This window comes from Vombatus ursinus, unplaced genomic scaffold (genome assembly GCF_900497805.2).
Source record: "Vombatus ursinus unplaced genomic scaffold, bare-nosed wombat genome assembly UNPS02013930.1, whole genome shotgun sequence".
NCBI lineage: Eukaryota > Metazoa > Chordata > Mammalia > Diprotodontia > Vombatidae > Vombatus > Vombatus ursinus.
Window position 1 is genome coordinate 66,444 of NW_020953708.1, and position 20,821 is coordinate 87,264.

General features: G+C 37.3%; 1 protein-coding gene across 1 annotated transcript in view; it reads right to left on the minus strand.

Moving 5' to 3' along the window:
- Positions 1–16,078, minus strand: part of LOC114040644 (zinc finger protein 420-like) — an 18,735-nt gene extending 2,657 nt beyond the window's left edge. The window contains exons 1-5 of the mRNA XM_027858754.1: positions 15,951–16,078; positions 14,838–14,930; positions 3,013–3,139; positions 2,180–2,275; positions 1–600 (exon numbers count right to left, since the gene is read on the minus strand). The exon at positions 1–600 is cut by the window's left edge and continues 2,657 nt beyond it. Of these exons, the coding sequence (XP_027714555.1) occupies positions 1–600; positions 2,180–2,275; positions 3,013–3,139; positions 14,838–14,870 (856 nt within the window). The 5' untranslated portion in view covers positions 14,871–14,930; positions 15,951–16,078. The remainder of the gene's footprint in view (positions 601–2,179; positions 2,276–3,012; positions 3,140–14,837; positions 14,931–15,950) is intronic.
- Between the last annotated feature and the right edge of the window lie 4,743 nt (positions 16,079–20,821).

Here is a 20,821-nt window from a genome sequence, read left to right on the forward strand (position 1 = left end):
GAATTCTTTGAGGCTGAATAAGATCTGAGTTGCAATGAAAGGCCTTCCCAAACTTCTTACATTCATAAATAATCTTTCCAGTATGAATTCTCTGATGCACCTTAAGTAGTGCCTTCCTCCTGAAGGCCTTCCCACATTCACTACATTCATAAAGTTTCTCTCTAGTATGAATTCTTTGCTTTTCAAAAAGTTCAGAATTGCAGAAGAGGGTCTTCCCATATTCCTTAGATTCATGAGGAATCTCTCGAGTATGAATTCTCTGATGGACATAAAGTTGTGTCTTCTGTCTAAAGGCCTTCCTACATTCACTACATTCAAAAGGTTTCTCTCCAGTATGAATATTCTGGTGTCGAGTAAGATTTGCCTTCATGTTGAAGGCCTTCCCGCATATAGTACATTGATAAGGTTTCTCACCAGTATGAATTCTTTGATGTCGAATAAGTTCTGAGTTCCAGTGGAAAGCTTTCCCACACTCTTTACATTCATAAAAAAACTCTCCATTATCAATTCTCTGATGTATGGCAAGCTGTTGCTTGCTCCTGAAGGCCTTCCCATATTCACCACATTCATAAGGTTTCTCTCCAGTAAATTCTATGCTCTCTGAAAAAAAGAATAAAGAACTAATTAAACCTGCCTTTTCTTCCTTTTCCCAATATCCTTCGTTGCCCAAATTTAGAGCTGTTCTCACAAGAGAACAAGCTCCCACTTGGGAAGGCTCTTCTCACTGGTCTTTCACAGTTTATCTTACGTGAAAGTATAATGACTCAAAGTTAACATATGTAAATAAATTGACTTAGGATAAAATTATCTGGGGGGATTTATAAGCCCTTACTCTACTATAAATAGCTGACATTTGAATGTAATAAGAAAAGGAAAAATTCTCCATAAAAAGTAGATGATTTTGAGAGTTTGCAAATGTGTCCTTACCATCTTAGGTGAAAGTAGATAAGGAAAAGACTGAACAGAAAAAAAAAAGAGAATTGATGAGGAGGAGATATAGTGACATGAAGCAAAGAGACTAAAGAAGAAATATGAGGAAAGGGGGGGTCATATCAGACAATTTTTGCCATAAATTTCCTTTAAAAATTTAACATATCTACTTTATAAGTAATTCATTCAAATTTTAAGAGTAACAATATAGCTATTTTTCACAAGAGAAATTATTACTAATTACTCAAGCTCTGGTAATCAAAGAAGTAAAAATCTAAACAATTTGGAGGTATCACTAAATAGCCATCAGATTAGCAAAGATACTTTAAAAGAATAACAAATGTTAGCAGTTATGCTGAAATAGGTACTTATTAAGCTTCTGCTGCCATTTTCCTGAAAGGTAACATAGTGATATCAACGAGAGCTATAAGGCTTTTCATACCCTTTGATCCAACTGTCCTGCTACTAGGTCTTCATCCTCAAAATGTTATTGAAAGTAAAGATCTCTCTCAAAAATATTCATAACATCTTTTTGTGAAGTAGCAAAATGTTAAAAACCTATAGGTCTAATGATGGGGTTGCGACCAAGCAAGTCCTTTCATATGAACATATTATTGTCCCTTTGTAAAAGTAATTTCAAAGCATAAAAATAGGATGATATATTACATGATAGACTGAAGAAAGGGAAATTAAAATTAAATATTTTGTAAAGCAGCAAAGAAACAATCATAAAAACAATACAAAAGAAAATATCAGAAGGGGACTGAGAAGGAAAAAGGCATATTTATTAATATTTTACATAATGTGCTTATTTTAAAAGGGAGGATGAATGGATGGAAGTGAGACAGAAGAATGACTCCTTAATATAATCTTCAATGAACAGAAGAGAGTAGAGTTACATATGAGCAAAAAGGTGCAAAAAAAAAAGTAACTGTGAGTTTAAAAATGAAGTTTTAAGGGGCAGCTAGATGGTGTAGTAGATAGAGTTCCAGCCTCGGAGTCAGGAGGACCTGAGTTCAAATCAGGCTTAAGAAACATGACACTTACTAGCTGTGTGATCCTGGGCAAGTCACTTAACTCCAATTGCCTTGCCAAAAGAAAAAAAAAGTTTTAGTCTCAGCTCTTTTCAACAGGCCTGAGAAGCTTCAATAAAACTAACTTGTTCAACATTTTATAAGAGTTTTGACCTAAAATGACCAACAGAACTGGCTTTTATAATGATCCATCTGTTTGGTTTTTGTGAAGTCACCTGGACAGTTGCTTCTTGGAATATCTGCCTCTGGCATCAAAGATGCTTCCTTTCTTTCCAACTGGTAGATGACATCTGGCTTGGAAACTGCAAATCCTGTTTAGTAAAAAATGAAAAAGTGCTAGGAACAGTCATCTCAGAATTCCATCAGAGAACAGATAGATTAAACATTCCTCCCAATTCTTCCTAGAAAAGTTAGGAAAAAAGTGCAGAATTTACCTTATAACATCAAGGGCCCTGGCAATGTTAGCTCATTATGTCTGAGATTTTTTTTCAACCATGGAGGGCTCAATGGACAGAAGGAGAGGGAGGTTTTTGTTTGTTTTTTATGTAGTAGTGGTGGTGGTGGTGGTGGTGCATCCATAAAATTTCCTAAAAGAATTCTTAACTAGTTCATCTCTCTTTGGGAAAAAAAAAAAGTATGCATCCTAGGAAGACCCCAAGGACAATACAAAGGACTACTGAAGGATATTCTGTATTTTGGAGGAATGGGTTAGAATGCAGGACTAAGGAAAAACAGTTCATTTGACTCACTACATACTTACACAACGAAAACACTTTGTATATGATGAAACCTACACTGGGATTAAACCGAAAACCTTAAATTTGAAGCAACAGAGAGGGGAAGAAACATTCTCAAGAATAACAACAAATTAAAAAGTCAGTTTCCAGGCATACGAAGGAACGAACTTTATCCTGGAAACAGGTAGCACACGTACTGCCTCTCTGGGCTACATAAGGCCTAGGGAATATCTTCCTTTTGTATGCCAAAGGATAACTTTTAAAAGTCAATATCACATATACCAGGACTGCAAAGGGGAAGCTGTTCTTACCCAAAGACACCAAGTTCCTATAGTTCTCCAGCATCACATCCCTGTACAACTTCTTCTGAGACAGGTTCAATTGTGCCCACTCCTCCCAGGTGAATTCTACAGCCACATCCTTGAATGTCACCGATTCCTGAAACACCAAAAGTATTTGTATTCACCCAGATATAGTTCTGTTAAGAAGTTCAAATGTTATTGTTGTTGTGTGTCCTTCATTCCCCAAGAGGACCATGAAATCAGGAACATGATGCTATACTTGCAAGTGCAGTGGATTTAAGTGAGGAAGGGCTGTGCAAAGTCACCAGCCTCACTTTCTCTTTTGAAGCCATCTGCGTCCAGCGGTTAAGATACAGCTCAGGATGACTGGATTTGGGCCTAGATGCAGTGGGAAACCTTGGCCTTTTTAAGCTAAGTTCTTTCCCAGGTCTCAGTTTGTCTGAGGCAAAGCCCACTCAATGATTAAGGATAAGTAAGAAATGAGGCAAAGAATTGCCTCATAGAAACGGAAGACCCTCAGGGTTTCTGGTCAAAACATAAGCAATTGCTATTTACATTAATTCTGAGCCATGGGCCCAAACAACGACCAAGTGAGGCTTGAGCAAGGACCTATTGTTGGCCAAGTGTTCAGTGCTCCCAGAGCAATAAGAGCAAAGGTGAGCATGGGGTGAGGGGGCTACCATCTCCTATATGTAACAGTATGTGAAAAAAATGTGCATTAAAGAACCATTATTTTCCAATTCATATACTCAGCGCTAGAAGAGACTTTAGACTCCAACTTTCTCATCTTACAAATTAGGGAAATGAGATCCAAAGAGGGAAAGTAACTTGCTTAAGGTCAAAAGTGGGATGAATGGTAGATCTGTACATTGAGCCCAGGTCCTCTAGACTCTCAATTCAGAGTTATTCCCACTGTACCATGCCGCTATACCCTTTCTCCATAACAAGAGCAAGGCTAACATTGAATTTATACACAAAAACATTCACAACAGTACTCCTTTGGGACATCAAAGAAATAGAAACAAATTGAATTCTCACCAATAAAGAATGGCTAGAAAAAAATGGCATATGGATACAATGGACTATTACTATATAGTAAGAAATGACAAATATAGGACTGAGAAGCACAGGACAATGTATATTGACTGATGCAATGTGAAATAAGTAGAGCTAACAGAACATTACACACAAAGAATACAAAAATATAAATTTTTTTCAAAATGAAAAAGATGATAAACTGAGTAACTGAAAAAATGTTACCACTTTTCATAGCAGAGAAAACAGAGATCACTAGAATAGAATATTTTATGACTTGTCAGGTAAAGTCACTATCTTGGGTATTTTTGTGTAACTGCATTTCTTTGGTATAAAAGAGGGTAAAATTTGGAGAGTAAGAGAGAGAAGGCTTTTTCCAGAAATGACTATGGTTGAAATAGCATAAAGTTATAGGAAAAAAAAAAGGGGTCTTTTCTAAGTGATCCCTAACCACTCATTTACCAATGAACTGGGCTAGGCTTTGCAGAATCCACCCTCTTTTCCTGTCCTGTGGCACCTCCCCCATTCTCCAAGATTTTTCAGGGACACATGTTAATAATGGCTAAGCAATCAAACACATTATAGATTTCTATCATTACAAGTGGATCCTGTCTTCCTTTTACTTTTAAGAGAAATTATTATTTTACTAGCATATTAATAACCAATTATTAAACTGGGATCCAGGCTTTTCTCCTCTATTTCCTCATTAAGGCCCAGCTCCTGTAACAAATCAGTCTCTGAAGGTCAAAACTGACTCAGAAGGATAGCACTAGCCTTCAACGAACATACTCTTCAATCTTAGGTGAGATCCCACCCAACCAGGAGACCTAACTTCTATTTAGAGTATAACAGGAACCAGGCTGGGCAGTTCTTACCCTGAGGAAAATAGCCCCAGTTCTTGTACCCCTCCATTAGAGTTTAGGGTGACCCAGCTCATGAAGAAGAAAACCAACCAAAGTGGTCTCAATGGAAACACAGTCACCTGTCCAGATGGTTGGAGGTGTTTGAGTCTCATGATCAAGCCACATTCTGAGCAGGAGGAGCTGAAGACTTCTAAGCCCACCTCCTCATTAAATGTTCACCAATTCGAGTTGACTTTCACTTGTCAGGGACATTCCCTTTCAAGGGTTATGTAAAGCTTTCAGGCTCTCCATGACTTGTCTTTGGTTAGTAAGAGAAACCACTGACCATCAATTTATTGATTGTGGGCTAGCCTAAATAATGAATTGATTATTAATTACCCAGAAGCTCTGTCTCTTGGGGTTTTTCATTCATTACACTTTGGGCATCTGCTTCTTGTTGACAGCTTTGGGGCTCTCATTCCCAGTTCAAAGAGAAAACTGAGGCCTAGGAAGATTTCAGGTTTTTGGCCTTGCAGGTATCCCTCCTCATTGCCATCAGCTCCTAAACATGGTCTTCCATATTCTCATTTCTTGCTTGCCTCCAAACTAGGTTTTAAAAATTTTGTGCTAACATTTATCACCAGAATCAGTTCTTTTGGGGAGTTATTGTTTCTCCACTACTTTTTTTTAAACACTGCTCTATTTCTTCTTTATTCATCCTTAGCTTACGGTACTTAAATCCATTTTAATTATTATGATTAGTTATGCTTCACTTCAATCAGCTATTAAGAATTACAGCTGAGTGTCAAACATAAGTCTTTTGACTTACAATCTGGTGCTCTTTTCTTTAAACTTTGCTACCTTTTATTCTCTAATTAAATTCACTTTAACACAGCACTTCTCCAAAAAGCAGTGTTTACTATTTGCCAGGCACTATCAGATTCCAATATAGTATTAGATTAGCTGAGTGGTTAAATAACTGACCTGCTATTTCTCATGGGGGACAGGAATTATTTCATGCTAGTAACAGCTGGGCTGTTGCTATCCCTAAGAATATTCATTTTAAACTTGCTACATCCATGAGAAATTACTCAGTCTTTTGGCCAATTCACAAATACATTAATGTTATTTTTCTGAAGTACCAAATATCATTTAATTGGACTAATCAAATTCCAGACAATTTTCTTTTCTTTTTAACTTAAAAAAAAAGATTTTCATCTTACTTCTAAAAAAATGTTTATTTTGTTAAATATTCCCTAATTACATTAAGAAAAATTTTAACATTGATTTTTTTTTAAATTTTGAGTTACAAATTCTCTCCCTTCTTCCCATCCCTCTCCCCTCTTTGAGAAGGCAAAAAATTTTATATCAATTATTCATGTGAAGTGAAATATACACGAACACACAAAAAAAAGGAAAAATAAAGGCATTTTAAGAAAGTATTCTTCAGTGGCAGTTAGGTGGCACAGTGGATAAAGCACCAGCCCTGGTATCGGGAGGACCTGAGTTCAAATCTGGTCTCCGACACTTGAAACTTGTTAGTTGTCTGACCCTGGGCAAGTCACTTAACCCTGATGACCTCTCAAAAAAGAAAGAAAGAAAGAAAAAATACATTCTTCAATCTGCATTCAGAGTACATCAGTTCTCTCTCTGGAGGGGGATATCATTTTTCATTAAGGATCATTCAGAATTGTCTTGGATCATTTTCTTGATCAGAGTAGCTAAGTCTTTTACAGTTGATCATCATCACAATACTGCTGTAACTGTGACCAAGGTTCTCCCGATTCTGCTCATTTCACTTTGCATGAGCTCACCTAAGTCTTTCCAGCTTTTTCTGATATCTTTTTCTCACCATTTCTTATAGCACAACAGTATTCCATCACAATCATATGCCATATCTTGTTCAGTCATTCCCCAACTGATGAGCATTCCCTCAATTTCCAATTCTTTACCACCATAAAAAGAACAACTGTAAATATTTTTGTACAAATAGGTCCTTTTCCCTTTTCTTGGATCTCTTGAGGATATAAACCTAGTAGACATATTGCTGGCTTAAAGATATGCAGAGTTTTAGGGCTTCTTGGGCATAAATCCAAATTATTCTTAAAAGTGTAGTAGTATCTCAATTTTTCCACTTCCCCTCCAGCATTTGTCATTTGCCTTTTCTGTCACGTCTGCCAATCTGATATGTGTGAGATGGTACCTCAGAACTGGTTTAATTTATATTTCTCTAATCATTAGTCATTTAAAGCATTTTGTCACACGATTATTGATAGCTTTGATTTCTCCTGAAAACTTCCTGTTCCTGTCCTTTGACCATTTATCAACAGAAGAACGGCTCTTATTTTTATAAATTTGGCTTGGTTCCCTATATATCTGAGAAATGAGAACTTTATCAAAGAAACCAGCTATAAATTTCTCTCCCAGTTTCTTATTTCTTTCTATTTTTGGCTACATTAGTTTTATTTGAGAAAAAACCTTTTTGATTTCATATAATTAAAATCATTCATTTCACTTCTCATGATTCTATCTCTTGTTTGGTCATAAATCTTTCCTTATCCATAGATCTGACAGGTCCATTTTTCTATGCTCCTCTAATTTAATGATCACCATTTTATTTACCCATTTTGATTTTATATTGGTATGTGCTGTGCGATGTTGGTATATGCCTTATTTCAAAATGCTTTCTAGTTTTTCTAGCAATTTTTTTCAAATGGAGAGTTCTTATCCCAAAAGCTTGGATCTTTAGAGGTTTACCGAATATTAGATTACTATGGTCATTTACTACTGTGTATTGTTTACCTAATCTATTCCACTAATACAACATGCTATTTCTTGGCTAGTATCAGATTATTTTGATGATTACCACTCCAGGATATAGTATGAAATCTGGTACTGTGAGGCCATCTTCTCTCACACTGTTTTCCCAATGATTCCCTTGATATTCTTGACCTTCTGTTCTTCCACATTCTGTAATTTTTTCTAGCTCCATAAAATACATCTTTGGTAATTTGGTTGGTATGGCACTGAATAAGTAAATTAACTTAGGGAGATTTATAATTTTTATTGTATTAACTGGGCCTACCCATGAGCAATTTCTCAATTGATTTACACATAAAGAATGATACTGTAATCAAATTAGGAGGGCATGGAGAGTAGTTTATCTGTCAGATCTATAGATAAAGTAAGAATTTAGGACCAAAGAAAATATAGATAGCATTACAAAACATAAAACAGATAATTCTGATTGTATAAAATTTAAAACTTTTTACACAAAGAAAACCAATGCAACCAAAATTATAAGGAAAGCAGAAGACTATGAAAAAACATTTTACAACTTATCTCTGATAAAGGCCTCATTTTTCAAATATATAGGGAATTTAGCCAAATCTATAAAAATACAAGTCATTCCAACCAATAGATCGTCAAAGGATATGAACAGGTTTCAGACAAAGAAATAAAAGCTACCTATTGTCATATGAAAAAATGCTCTAAATCACTACTGATTAGAGAAATGCAAAGTAAAACAACCCTGAGGTACTACCTCACACCTATCCAATTGGCTCATATGACAAAAAAGGAAAATGATGGATGTTCAAGGAGATGTGGGAAAACTGGGACAATAGGTAAGGACCAGAATGCTGACCAGGAGAGCACTGACCACACCCCTTTGCAGATCATACTACCTTGGAATCACCAGAAACAGAGAACCACAGACATAGCTGTGAAAACAGCAGGGGAAAAATCCTTAATCTTGGGACAAGTCCAACAAAAATCCCTAAAAAGAGCTGAAGAATTAAACAAAGACCAAAAAAAAAAATTTTTTTAAATTAAGAATAGTAGGGGAAAAATTGGGAAAAGTAATGAGAGCAATTAAAGAAAATTATGAAAAGAGAATCAACACCTTGGGAAAAAAAGAAGAAAAAAAAGTGAAGAACAAATTATTTAAAAATCAGAATTGGCCAAGTAGTAAAAGAGATACAAAACCTAAGTGAAGAAAATAACCAATTAAAAATTAGAATTGGAGGGGCAGCTAGGTGGCACAGTGGATAGAGCACCGCTAGCTATGTGACACCAACTGCCTTGCCAACAAAAAAAAAAATTTAGAATTGTTCAAGTGAAAGCAAATGGGTCCGTAAGACATCAAGAAATAATAACACAAAGTTAAAAGACTGAAAAAAGAATGGAAGAAAATGTGAAATATCATGTCAGGAAAAACAAGTGACCTGGAAAATAGTTTGAGGAGAGATAATTTAAAATTTATTGGACTACCTGAAAGCCATGATCAAAAATAGAGCCTAGACATTATATTTCAAGAAAAAGTGACCAGATATTTTAGAATAAGAGGACAAAGTAGAAATGGAAAGAATCTACCAATCACCTCTTGAAAAAGATACCAAAATGTAAATTCTGAGGGCTCCTAGGTCAAAGAAAGAATACTGCAAGTAACCAGAAAGAGACCATTTCAATACTGTGAAGCTAAAATGAAGATTACATAAGTCTGAGCAGCTACCACATTAAAGGAGCAGAGGACTTAGAATATGATATTCCAGAAAGGAAAGGAGCTGGTATTACAACCTGAATTACCTGAGTATAATTCTTCACAGGAAACAAGGGATATTTAATGAAAAAGAAGACATTCAAGCATTCCTGATGAAAAGACCAGAGATGAATAAAAAATCTGACATTAACACAAGTCTCAAGAGAAACATAAAAAGGTAAACATAAAAGAGAAATCTTAAGTGACTTAATAAGTTAAATTGTTTACATTATCATGGGACAATGATAAATGTAACTCCTAGGAACTTTATCATCATTAGGGTAAGGCAGTTAGGAGTCCACGTAAACAGAAGGCATGGCTGTGAGTCAATAATGTTGGAATAATCTTTAAAAAAAAATGGAGGAGTGAGAAAGAGAAATATACTGAGATGGGGGAAGAACGTGGAAAAATAGAGAAAATCATCTCACATGGAAATGTGGCAAGAGGAAGAACTCTTACAGTGGGGGGGAAAATGGGGGAGATGGTGGGCATTGTTTAAACCTTACTCTTAACTGGTTCAAAGAGGAAAGAATATATACAAACTTAGCAGGGTAAGAAATCTATTTTGCCCATTGTGGAAGTTGGAGAGGAAGAGGATAAGAGAAAATGATGATGATACCTTATCTCACTGCATAATCATCACCGATGCATATCGCACCCTGTTTTTTTTTTTAGTCCAAAAATTGGTCCATAACCTTTCATCACGTAATTGTTACATAATTTTGTTTGTATGGTTGTATAATTCTGTTCATCATGCTGTTTAAAAGGTAAACAGGGTAGCAAGATATTCACCAGTGGCATATGGATATGCATTTATCTCTCAGGCACTGTGAGCCAAGAGCCGAGAATTCTCAGCACACAGACTGCCAGTATATTTCCAAAAGCTGACTTGCATGGTTTGTTTACAGCACTGCAGTACTAACAGTATTGTCACTCAAGCCAATGAAGAGCCATCAGTGTAAGGTAAGCAGGCTGGCAGGCAAAGCTGCCATGAGTAAGTCACGTGATGTGGTAAGACTTGCATCTTCCCTAGTTACCTGAACTACAAAGTTCACCTACCAGCGATACAGTTTAGTAATAAATAATTTTTAAGTAATACCAGCACAATTAAAAAAAAAAACTTCATACAATGGTTATACCCCACTTTTTTGCAAAAAAAAAAAAGGGATAAAATCTGCGACAATTATGCAGTGAAATGCCATAAGAAGGGTGGCAGTTGTAAGCAAAAAAGACTTTCAAAAGGGACAGGATAAAAAAAGAAAGAGAGAAAGAAAAACAGAATAGGATGGAAGGAAAAACATAGTCATCATAACTGTGAATGTGAATAGAATCAATTCACTTATAAAATTGAAGTGGAAAGCAGAATGGATTAGAAAACAGAATCAAACAATATGTTGTTCACAAGAAACACACTTACCACAGAAAGATACATACAGAGTTAAAATAAGGGGCTGGAGCAGAATCAATCAAGATTCAGCTGAAGTAAATAAGGCAAGGCTAGCAATCATTATCCCAGACAAAGAAAAAGCGATAATCAGGGAAATTACATCTTGCTACAAGATACCATAGAAAATGAAGTAATATCAATACCAGATATAAATGCACCAAATGGCATAGCATTCAAATTTTTCTTAAGTAAAAGTTAAGTGAGCTACAAGAGGAAACAGAAAGTAAAACTATGCTAGTGGGAGACCTCAATTTTCCCTTCTTAGAACTAGATGAATCTAACAACAAAATAAACAAGAAAGAAGTTAAGGAGATGAACAGAATTTAGAAATTTAGAATTTTAGCTTTGATAGATCTCTGGAGAAAAATGAATGGGAACAGAAAGGAATATACCTTTTTATCAGTTGTACATAGTACTTTCACATAAATTCACCATATATTAGGGCAAATACAGAAAATCATTAATATTAACATATTAAATGTATCCCCTTCAGATCATAATGCAAAGAAAATCACAATCAATAAAGGGCCTTTGAAGCACAGATAAAAACTTAATTGAAAACTAATCCTAAAGAATGTGAGGGTTAAAGAACAAATCATAGAAACAATAATTTCATTAAAGATAATGATATAACATACTAAAATTTGTGAGATGCAGCCAAAATAGTATTTCCTGAAAAATTTATATCTCTAAACTTTTACCCTAACAAAAGAACAAATCAATAAATTGAGTATTTAACTTAAAACTAGAAAAAGAACAAATGAAAAATCTTCAATTAAACACCAAAACAGAAATCCCAAAAATCAAAGGAGAGTTTAAAACAAAGAAAAGCCAAAGAACTAATAAATCAAATTAAGAGCTAATTTAATGTAAAAATGTAAAATATATATATATATATAAAAATAATTATAAATCAGTGGCTAATTTGGTTTTTTGAAAAGAAAACCAAATTACCAGTATCAAAAATGAAAAGGGTGACTGCATTACCAATGAAAACGAAATTAAAGCAATTATTGGGAGATATATTGCCCACAAACGTGCCAATAAAAACGAAAATCTAAGTGAAATGGATAAATTTTTACAAAAGTTAAATTGTACAAATTAATAAAAAAGGAAACAGAATTATTTAAATAATACTATCTTAGAACAGGAATTTGAAAAGGCATGAAAAGGCATAAGAAAAATCCCCAGGACAAGCTGGATTTTGAAGTGAATTCTAATAATCTTTTAAAGAACTATTAATTCAAATACTATATAAACTAGTTAAAAAAATGGGTAAAGGAGTCCTACCATTCCTTCTATGGCACAAATATGGTTTTGATAATTAAATAAGGGAGAACAAAACAGAAAAAGAAAGCAACAAACCTATTTCCCTAATGAATATGGAAACAAGTATTTAAAAAAATATATATTAGCAGGACATTACAGCAACATAGCATAAAGATCATACATTACAATCAAGCTGTATTTTTATACTAGGAACACAAGGCTGGTTCAATATTAGGAAAACTATAAGCATAACTGACAATGTAAGTAACAAAAAATAAAAAAAGCATGTTTATATCAATAAATGCAGAAAAAACCTTTCAACAAATTCCTATTAAAAATACTAACAAGCATAAGAATATAGCTTTTCTCAAAATGAAAAGTAGTATCTATCTAAAACCAAGAGCAAGCATGATCTTAATGAGGACACACGAGAAGTTTTCCAAGAAGCAAGGATGGTCATTATCAACTTCTATTCAGTATTGTACTAGAAATGCTAACTATACTAAAGAGAGGAAAAAAAAGAAACGGAAGGAATAACAATGGGTAACAAGGGAAAAAAAAACTATCACTCTTTGTAGATGATGAGAACCTTAGAGCACCAACTAAAAACAAGTTGAAACGAAGTTGGAGAATATAAAATAAGCCCACATAAATCATCAGCATTTCTACATATTACCAACAAAATCCAGCAGCGAGAGATAGAAAGAGAAATTCCATTTAAAATAACCAAAGACAGTAAAAAATACTTGGGAATCTACCTGCTCAGACATTCTCAGGAACTAAACAAATATAATTATAAAGCACTTAAAAAAAAACAGATCTAAAAAATTGGAGAAATATTAATTGCTCATGGGTATACTGAACCAATATATTGCCTAAATTATGTTTGCTGATTCAGTATGATACCAACTACTAAAAAAAAAATTTTTATAGAGCTAGAAAAACTGGTAAAATTTTATCAGGAAAAAAAAGTTAGAAAATATCATGGGAAGCAATTTTGTAAAATGTGCAGGAAGGTGACCTAGCCATCCCAGATCTCAAATAAAGTGGTAATCATCGAAACAATTTGGTAGTGGGTAAGAAACAGAATAGTGGATCAGTGAAATGGTCACATTAGGTACATGATATACATAAGTAAATGACCATAGTAATCCATTATTTAATAAACTCATATATGCAAGCTATTGGGTAAGAACTTACTATTTCTCAAAAGTTGCTGGAAAAACTGCAAAGTAGTTTGGCAGAAATTAGGCATAGACCAATATCTCACACTGTATATCACAATACCACAGTAAAAATAGGTACATGGCGACAGCTAGATGGCATAGTGGATAGAGCTCCAGCCTTGTTGTCAGCAGGACCAGAGTTCAAATGCGGCCTCAGACACATGATACTAGCTGTGTGACCCTGGGCAAGTCACTTAACCCCAAATGCCTCACCAAAAAGCAAAAGAAAAAAAAAACACGATATAGACATAAAGGGGTACTGAGGGGAGCATGGAAAAATTTACCTGTCATAGAAGAAATTGTGACCAAACAAGAGATACAGAGGATCACAGGAAATAAAGTTTAAAAGCTTTTGCAAAAATAAAACTAATGCTGTTAAAATTAGAAGGCAATCAGGAAAACAGAAAAAAGCTTTTACAAGAAGTTTCTCAAATACAAAGGGAACTGAGTCATATTTATAAAAATAAGAGCCATTCCAAATTGAAAAATGATCCAAGCATATAAACAGGCACTTTTCAGGAGAAAAAAAAAAATAAAGCTATCACCAGTAATATGAAAAATGCTCTAAATCACTAATAATTAGAGAAATGCAAATTGAAACAACTCAGAGATACCATTTGAAACCTATTAGATTGGCTAATATGACAGAAAAGGTAAATGATGAATGCTGGAAGGGTTATGAAAAAATACAGACAGTAATGCACTTTTGGTGGAGGTGTGAACTGATCAAACAAATCATTCTGGAGAACAGTTTGGAATTATGCCCAAAGGACTATAAAACTGAGCATACCCTTTCATTTAGCAACACCACTATTAGGTCTGTATCCCAAAGAGATCAAAGAAAAAAGGAAAGGACCTAAATGTACAAAAATATTTATAGCAGCTTTTTTTTTCTTTTTCTTTCTTTCTTTTTTTTTTTTGCTGTGGTAAGAATGAGAAATTGAATGGAAGCCATCAGTTGAAGAAGATGTAGTATATGATTGTGATGGATTACTACTGCAAATTACGATATGACGACTGGGTGGGTTCAGAAAAAATTGTTAAAATAAGTATGAAATGAGGCAAAGAAAAGTGAGCAGAACCAGAAGAACTTTGTAAACAGTAATATTGTAAAAATTATTAACTGTGAAAAACTTTGCAACTCTGATCAATAGAATGATCCATGAAAATTCCAAGGGACTCAAGAGAAAAAATGAAGAGAGAACTGATAAACTTTGAGTATAGATTGAGACATATGTTGCCTTCTCAATAGTTGGGGGAAAGGAAGGAGGAAGGGAAAGGATTTTTAACTCAAAATTGTAAAATAAACGTTTAAAAAATGTGATTTTTGTGGGGGGGAAGATAAGTAGAAGATCTCCTTTTAACTTTAAATTTATGATTCTCTGGTGGTCACAATTTCTAAGGTTATAACATGAGTAAGAAATGTATCCCACGGTCTTTGGACTGAGATGAGGAAAGAAGCAAGCCGCACTCACCCTGCGAGACCTGGCCATCTGTACAGGTGCCATTCCCTCTTCCTCAGTGCCCCACTTACTAGGGAAGAGCAGACATCACAAGAGGCTGAGGTTCTGGAAAAGAAAGGAGAAGCAGGAGAATGAGGGGTCGCGCTGGGGGTCTGCCCTGCTCAGACCACACATTCCCACTTCTCCACTGCGGGGTGATCAGGGAGCGGGCAGGGGCTGGGGGCGGGGGTGGGAGGGGGTCAGAAAGAAGTGGTCACTTCTCTCCTGGGGGGCGGGGGTGGGAGGGGGTCAGAAGGAAGCGGTCACTTCTCTCCTGGGGGGGACGCCGTCTTTGGGCCAGCATCTCTTTAGAGAAGAAGCTAGAGAACAAAGAGATGATACCGTCAGGAAGGGGAGGGCACTGATCCCCTGCAGCATCAGAGAAGGCTTCCAGGAGGAGGCACCCAGGAGGGGTTCTGGAGGAAAAGAAGGATGCTGGGAAGAGATGAGGCCCCAGTAGAGTGGGGACCAAAGAAAAGATACACATCAGGTATTCATTCCCTCGGACTCTTTGCACAGAAGAACGGACGGAGTCTTAGTAGGAAGATGGCAGGACTTGCCAAGGCTCTCATGCCCAGGGAGGTAGGGAGGTGGATTTTAAGCCAGCTCAGCCTCCAGACTCAGCGCCCCTACGCCCAGGGCTTTCACGTCTGGGCATGCGCCGCCTCCAGGCCACAGTAATCCCCTCGAGTGCTTCTTTTCCTCTCTGGCGGATGTTGCCCCTATTCTCTGGGCGCTCCCCAACCAGCCCCCAGGGCTCTCAGCTTGCATCTGGATCCTGCCCTAACCCGTCACTGTATGGTTCAGGGAAGAAAAGGGAAAGACCACCAACAATCAATTTAGAAGAGGCATAAGGGCGGAGCGGAAGTGACTAGAGTGGGACGTTGCTTCACTCCCTTGAGCTTGAAAAATACCCCGGAGGCGAGCACGGCCTTCTGGGAATCGTAGTCTGGAGACTGACGCGCCTTCTGCGCATGCCTGGGGCTCGGCCCCTCCCCCGACCTGGAATGCGATCCTGCCTCCCTGCCTGCCCCGCCCCTCCTGGCCCTCCCTCCAGGAGCCCCGCCCCCTCCGCTCCTCCCTTACCTCGTGTGTGGTCTTCACAGCCCCAGAGCCCACGAGGAGTCACCAGGCGTGGGGTCCCAGACCTCCAGGGGCCCTGGAGCTCCTCCGAGGCTAGTCCAGCCCGCAATCTTTCCCACTCCGGCAACCAGTCACAACAGGCCACAGCTCTAATGAAATGCTTCCTGTGTGCCGGCATCTTCCGGCAGGAAGTGACGCAAACACGCAGGGAGGCCACGGTTCTGAAGAGGGAAACCGCGGGCTGGGGCTGGGTCCCCGGAGCGCTCGCTTATCCTCCTGGGGCTTCTGGGAGGAGCAGGACACGAATAGGCCCGGGGCAGCAGGAGAGGTCAAGGGGACGCTGGCCACCAGCCGGGACCGCGGGGACGACGGAAGGCTTGGCTTTGGCCTGGGCTGTGTTTTTGGAAAACGATGTCTGGGAAAAGCCGAGGATCAAAGAAGGGCCGGGCCCTGTCTGGGGTCCGTGGGACGAGGATCACGGTAACGGCGAGAAGGCAGAGCCAGGCCGTGCTCCTTTGTGTCTGGTTCCTCCGTCAAGGAGACCGACCCGAGGGAAACCAGGAGACGTGGAGAGCGTGTAGCTGTGCCTGGGGAATGCCCGTCGTCTGATGGATGGGCTCAGTAAAACTAAGAGCTAACGTTTAGGGGGAGCTTACTGTGTTCCAGGCACGGCTGAGTACTTTACAGGCGCTATCTCATCTGGTCGTCACAACTACCTGGGAAGCAGGTGCTGTTATAGACCCTATTTTATAGATGTGGAAATGGGTCGCACAGCAAGCAAGTATCAAGTGTCTGAGGCCAGATTTGAACTTAGGTCCTCCTGACTCCAAGGCCAGAGTCTGTCTACTGCGACATCTAGCTGCTGCCTGAATGTCTTGTCAAAAGAAAGTCACTGTCTTTTTTTTTACCCTTAAATTTTAAAATTTATTTTTAGTTTCGAACATTCACTTCTATAAGATTTTGAGTTCTGAATTTTCTCCCCCTCCCCAACATGGCTTATAATCAGATACAGGCTATACATGTACAATCATATTAAACATATTTCCACATTAGTCATGTTGTAAAAAGAAAAAGCAGGAGAAAAAAGAAACAAACAAAAAAAAAGAGTATGCTTAGATCTGCATTCAGACTCCACAGTTTTTCTCTGGATGTGGATAGCATTTTCCATTATAAGCCTTTTGGAATTCTCTTAGATCCTTGCATATGGTGCTGATTGATACCTAAACCAGGAAAAGCAAAAACAGAGAAAGAAAATTATACATCAATTTGCCTAATGAATATAGATGCAAAAATTTTAAATAAATTACTAACAAAGAGATTACAACAACTTATCTTAAGTATAATACACTATGACCAAGTAGGATCTATACCAGGAATGCAGGGCTGATTCAATATTAGGAAAACTATCAGCATAATTGATGACATCAACAACAAAACTAACAAATTATATGATTATTTCAACAGAGGCAGAAAAAACTTTTGACAAAATGCAACAGCTATTCCTATTAAAAAACACTAGAAAGCATAGGAATAAATGGAATCTTCCTTGCAGTGATAAGTAACATCTATCTAAAATGATCAGCAAACATTATATGTAATGGGAATAAGCTAGAAAGCATTTCCAGTAAGATCAGAGGTGAAACAAGGATGTCCATTATCACCAGTGTTATTCAATATTGTACTTGAAATATTAGCTTTAGCAATAAGAAAAGAAAAATAATTGTTAAGTTTTCTTAACTCAAACCTAAATTTGCCTCATTGTAATTTTTACCCATCATTCCTAATCCAAAATTCTAATCCTACTTTTATGGGGTAGCCTTCAAACCACTCAAATAATCAAAAATAGTTATTAAGCTATGTATCAGGCACTGAGTTCAACAAAAGTGACAAAGGCAAAGAATTAAAGCATTTTATTTCCAAAAACCTTACATACAAATGTGGGTATGTATACACACACATATATACATATAAATATATGTTGTTCTTATTGTTCAGTCATTTCACTTGGGTCTGACTCTTTATGATTGCATTTGGGGTTTTCTTGACAAAGATACTAGTGTTATTTGCCATTTCTCTCTCCAGCTCATTTTACAGATGAGTAAGCTGAAACAAACAGGATTAATAACTAGCCAGAATCACACAGGTACTAAATGTCTGACACAACAATTGAACTAGGGTGATAAGCATTCCAGACTCCAGGCCTGGCACACTATCCACTGCACCACCGAACTGCCCCTTATGTAATTCTAGTCTACATACATTCCAGCTCAGTAGTTCTAGACATGCTCTAGACCCTCATTCTAGGTCTTTTCTTTTTAATTTACTTTTATTTTTAGCAATTATTTTTTCTCCTCCCTCATGAAACAAAAGACAAGAAATTTATAACCATCACACACACACACAAACACAGAGTCCAGCAAAAGAAATTTCCACATTGGTCACACCCCAAAATCTAAGTTTAGAATACTTTAAATCCATCACCTCTCCAGAAAGAAATGGGCAGCATGCTTATCTTTAACCCTCTGGAATCATGGTTTGCCTAGGAAAATCATTTACAGAGCAGTTGTGCATCTCAATGAATGTAGGTAACATCCACATTGTGACTTCCCCATAAAGATGAAATCACAGGTCCTGAACAAAACAGACACACAGGCAATCTTTCTGCTTTCAAATACATTCTCTATATAATTAGCAAATGAATATTCAAAAATTGTAAGGCAGAGCATGCCATTTTGTTCTAGGACTTCAGTAGCTTTCTGATTGGGCAAGTAGGTGGTGCAATGGAAAGAGTACCAGGCCTCGAGTCAGGAAAAGTCATCTGCCTAAGCTGAAAATCTAGCCTGACGCTTACTGTGCGATTGTGTAATCTTCATTAAAATAGTGCTGTTACGGGGTACAAGGACCACCTACTTCTGCTTATTTAACTCTGTATCTATTCACATAGGTCTTCCCCGGTTTTGCCAAAACCATCCCCCTCATTTCTTAGAGCACAATAGTATTCCATCACAATCATATACAACCACTTCTTCAGCCATTCAGCAATTAATGGACATCCCCTCAATTTCTAATTCTTTGTCATCATAAAAAGACCTGCTATATTTTTGTATGTATAGGCCCATTGCCTTTTATTCCCCGTCTGTTTGGAATATAGACCTAGCAGTGATACTGCTGTCAAAGGGTATGCAGTTTTATAGCCCTCTGGGCACAATTCCAAATTGTTCTCCAGAATGGTTAGATCAGTTCTGAATTGTGCATTAGTATACCCATTTTTCCAAATTCCCTCCGGAATTTATCATTTTCCTTTTCTGTCATGTTGGCCAATCTGAAGTAGTGTGAGCTGTTACCTCAAAGTTGTTTTCATTTGCATTTCTCTAATCAATAGTGATTTACAGCTTTCATTAGTATTGATAGCTTTGATTTCTTCATTGAAATCTCCCTGCTTATATTCCTTAACCATAATGGGAATCTTACTGATTTTTTCATGTGTCACTAATTGGATGACAAGGCATTTGGCTACCTAAGTAGGTCAGAGTTAATGCTGCTGTTTACCTGCACGTCAATGAACTTCTTCCCTTTGGCATTCAGAGCACTGGGCAGAAATCACATCAACATCTGCCACAGGCTCTTGTGATGCTTTAATTAAGGAGATTTGAAATCTTTACGGTCTACAGTGATTACCCAAATGAGTAAGAGCAGAAGCAACATCAGGAACAAAGCTCAGATTATGACTTATTCCTCAAGCACTAACAATAATTATTCATCACCCATTAGGCTCAGGCTCATCTCGTGGCCAAGAGGTCATCCCCAAGCACCTTGCATGTCATATGCCCAGGGATCAAAATAGATACCAAGGTTCTCCCAATACCACCATCCACTCAGTAACCTCTGACTCAGCCAGCATAACCTCTCCCTCCCTGAAGGCCCATGGGAGGATAACACTAAATCTTTGCCTATTTAGAGGCCTCTGCAGAGGGTCTTCTCCCATGGAGCTTAAATAAAGACTCCCTGAATTACACTTAGGGATTCGGAATCACAGTCTAGTCAGCTGAGGGAATCTTCCCACATTCCTTATATTCATGACGAATCACTCTAGTGTGAATTCTCTGATGGACATCAAGTAGGTTCTTAGTCTAAAGGCCTTCCCAAATTCAAAAGGTTATTCTCTAGAATTAATTCTTTGATGCTGAGTAAGTTGTGTCTTCAGGTTGAAGGTCTTCCCACATTCACTACCTTCATAAGATCTTTCTCCACTATAAACGCTCCGATGTTGAATGAGATCTACATTCAGGTGGAAGGCCTTTCCTTGTACATTACATTCATAAGGTATGAATTAGGCCTTTCCACATTCACAACACACACAAGGTTTTTCTCCAGCATGAATTTTTGATGTTTAATAGGATCTGAATTGCAATGGAAGGCCTTCCCACACCTCACATTCATGAGGAATCTCACCAGGATGAATTCTCTGATGGACATAAAATAGTGTCCTCAATCTAAAGGCCTTTATACATGCGTTACACTCAACATTTCTCTCCTGAATGAATACTTTGGTGTTGAGTAAGTTTTATCCTCACTCTGGAGGTCTTTCCACCTTCATTACATTCAAAAGGTTTCTCTACTGTATGAATTTTTTGATGTCAAGTAAAGACTCGAGTTGTACTAGAAACCCTTTTAATGCCTTATTATGTAAAAAAAAAAAAGTCTACAGCATGGGTTCCCTGATGCACAGTAAGATGGTCCTTCCTCTTGAAGGCCTTTCCACATTCACTATGTTCATAAGGTTTCTCTCCAGTATGAAGTTTCAGATGCTCAGTATGATGTGACTTCCTCCTAAAGGCCTTTCCACATTCACTAAATTCGAAAGGTTTCTCTCC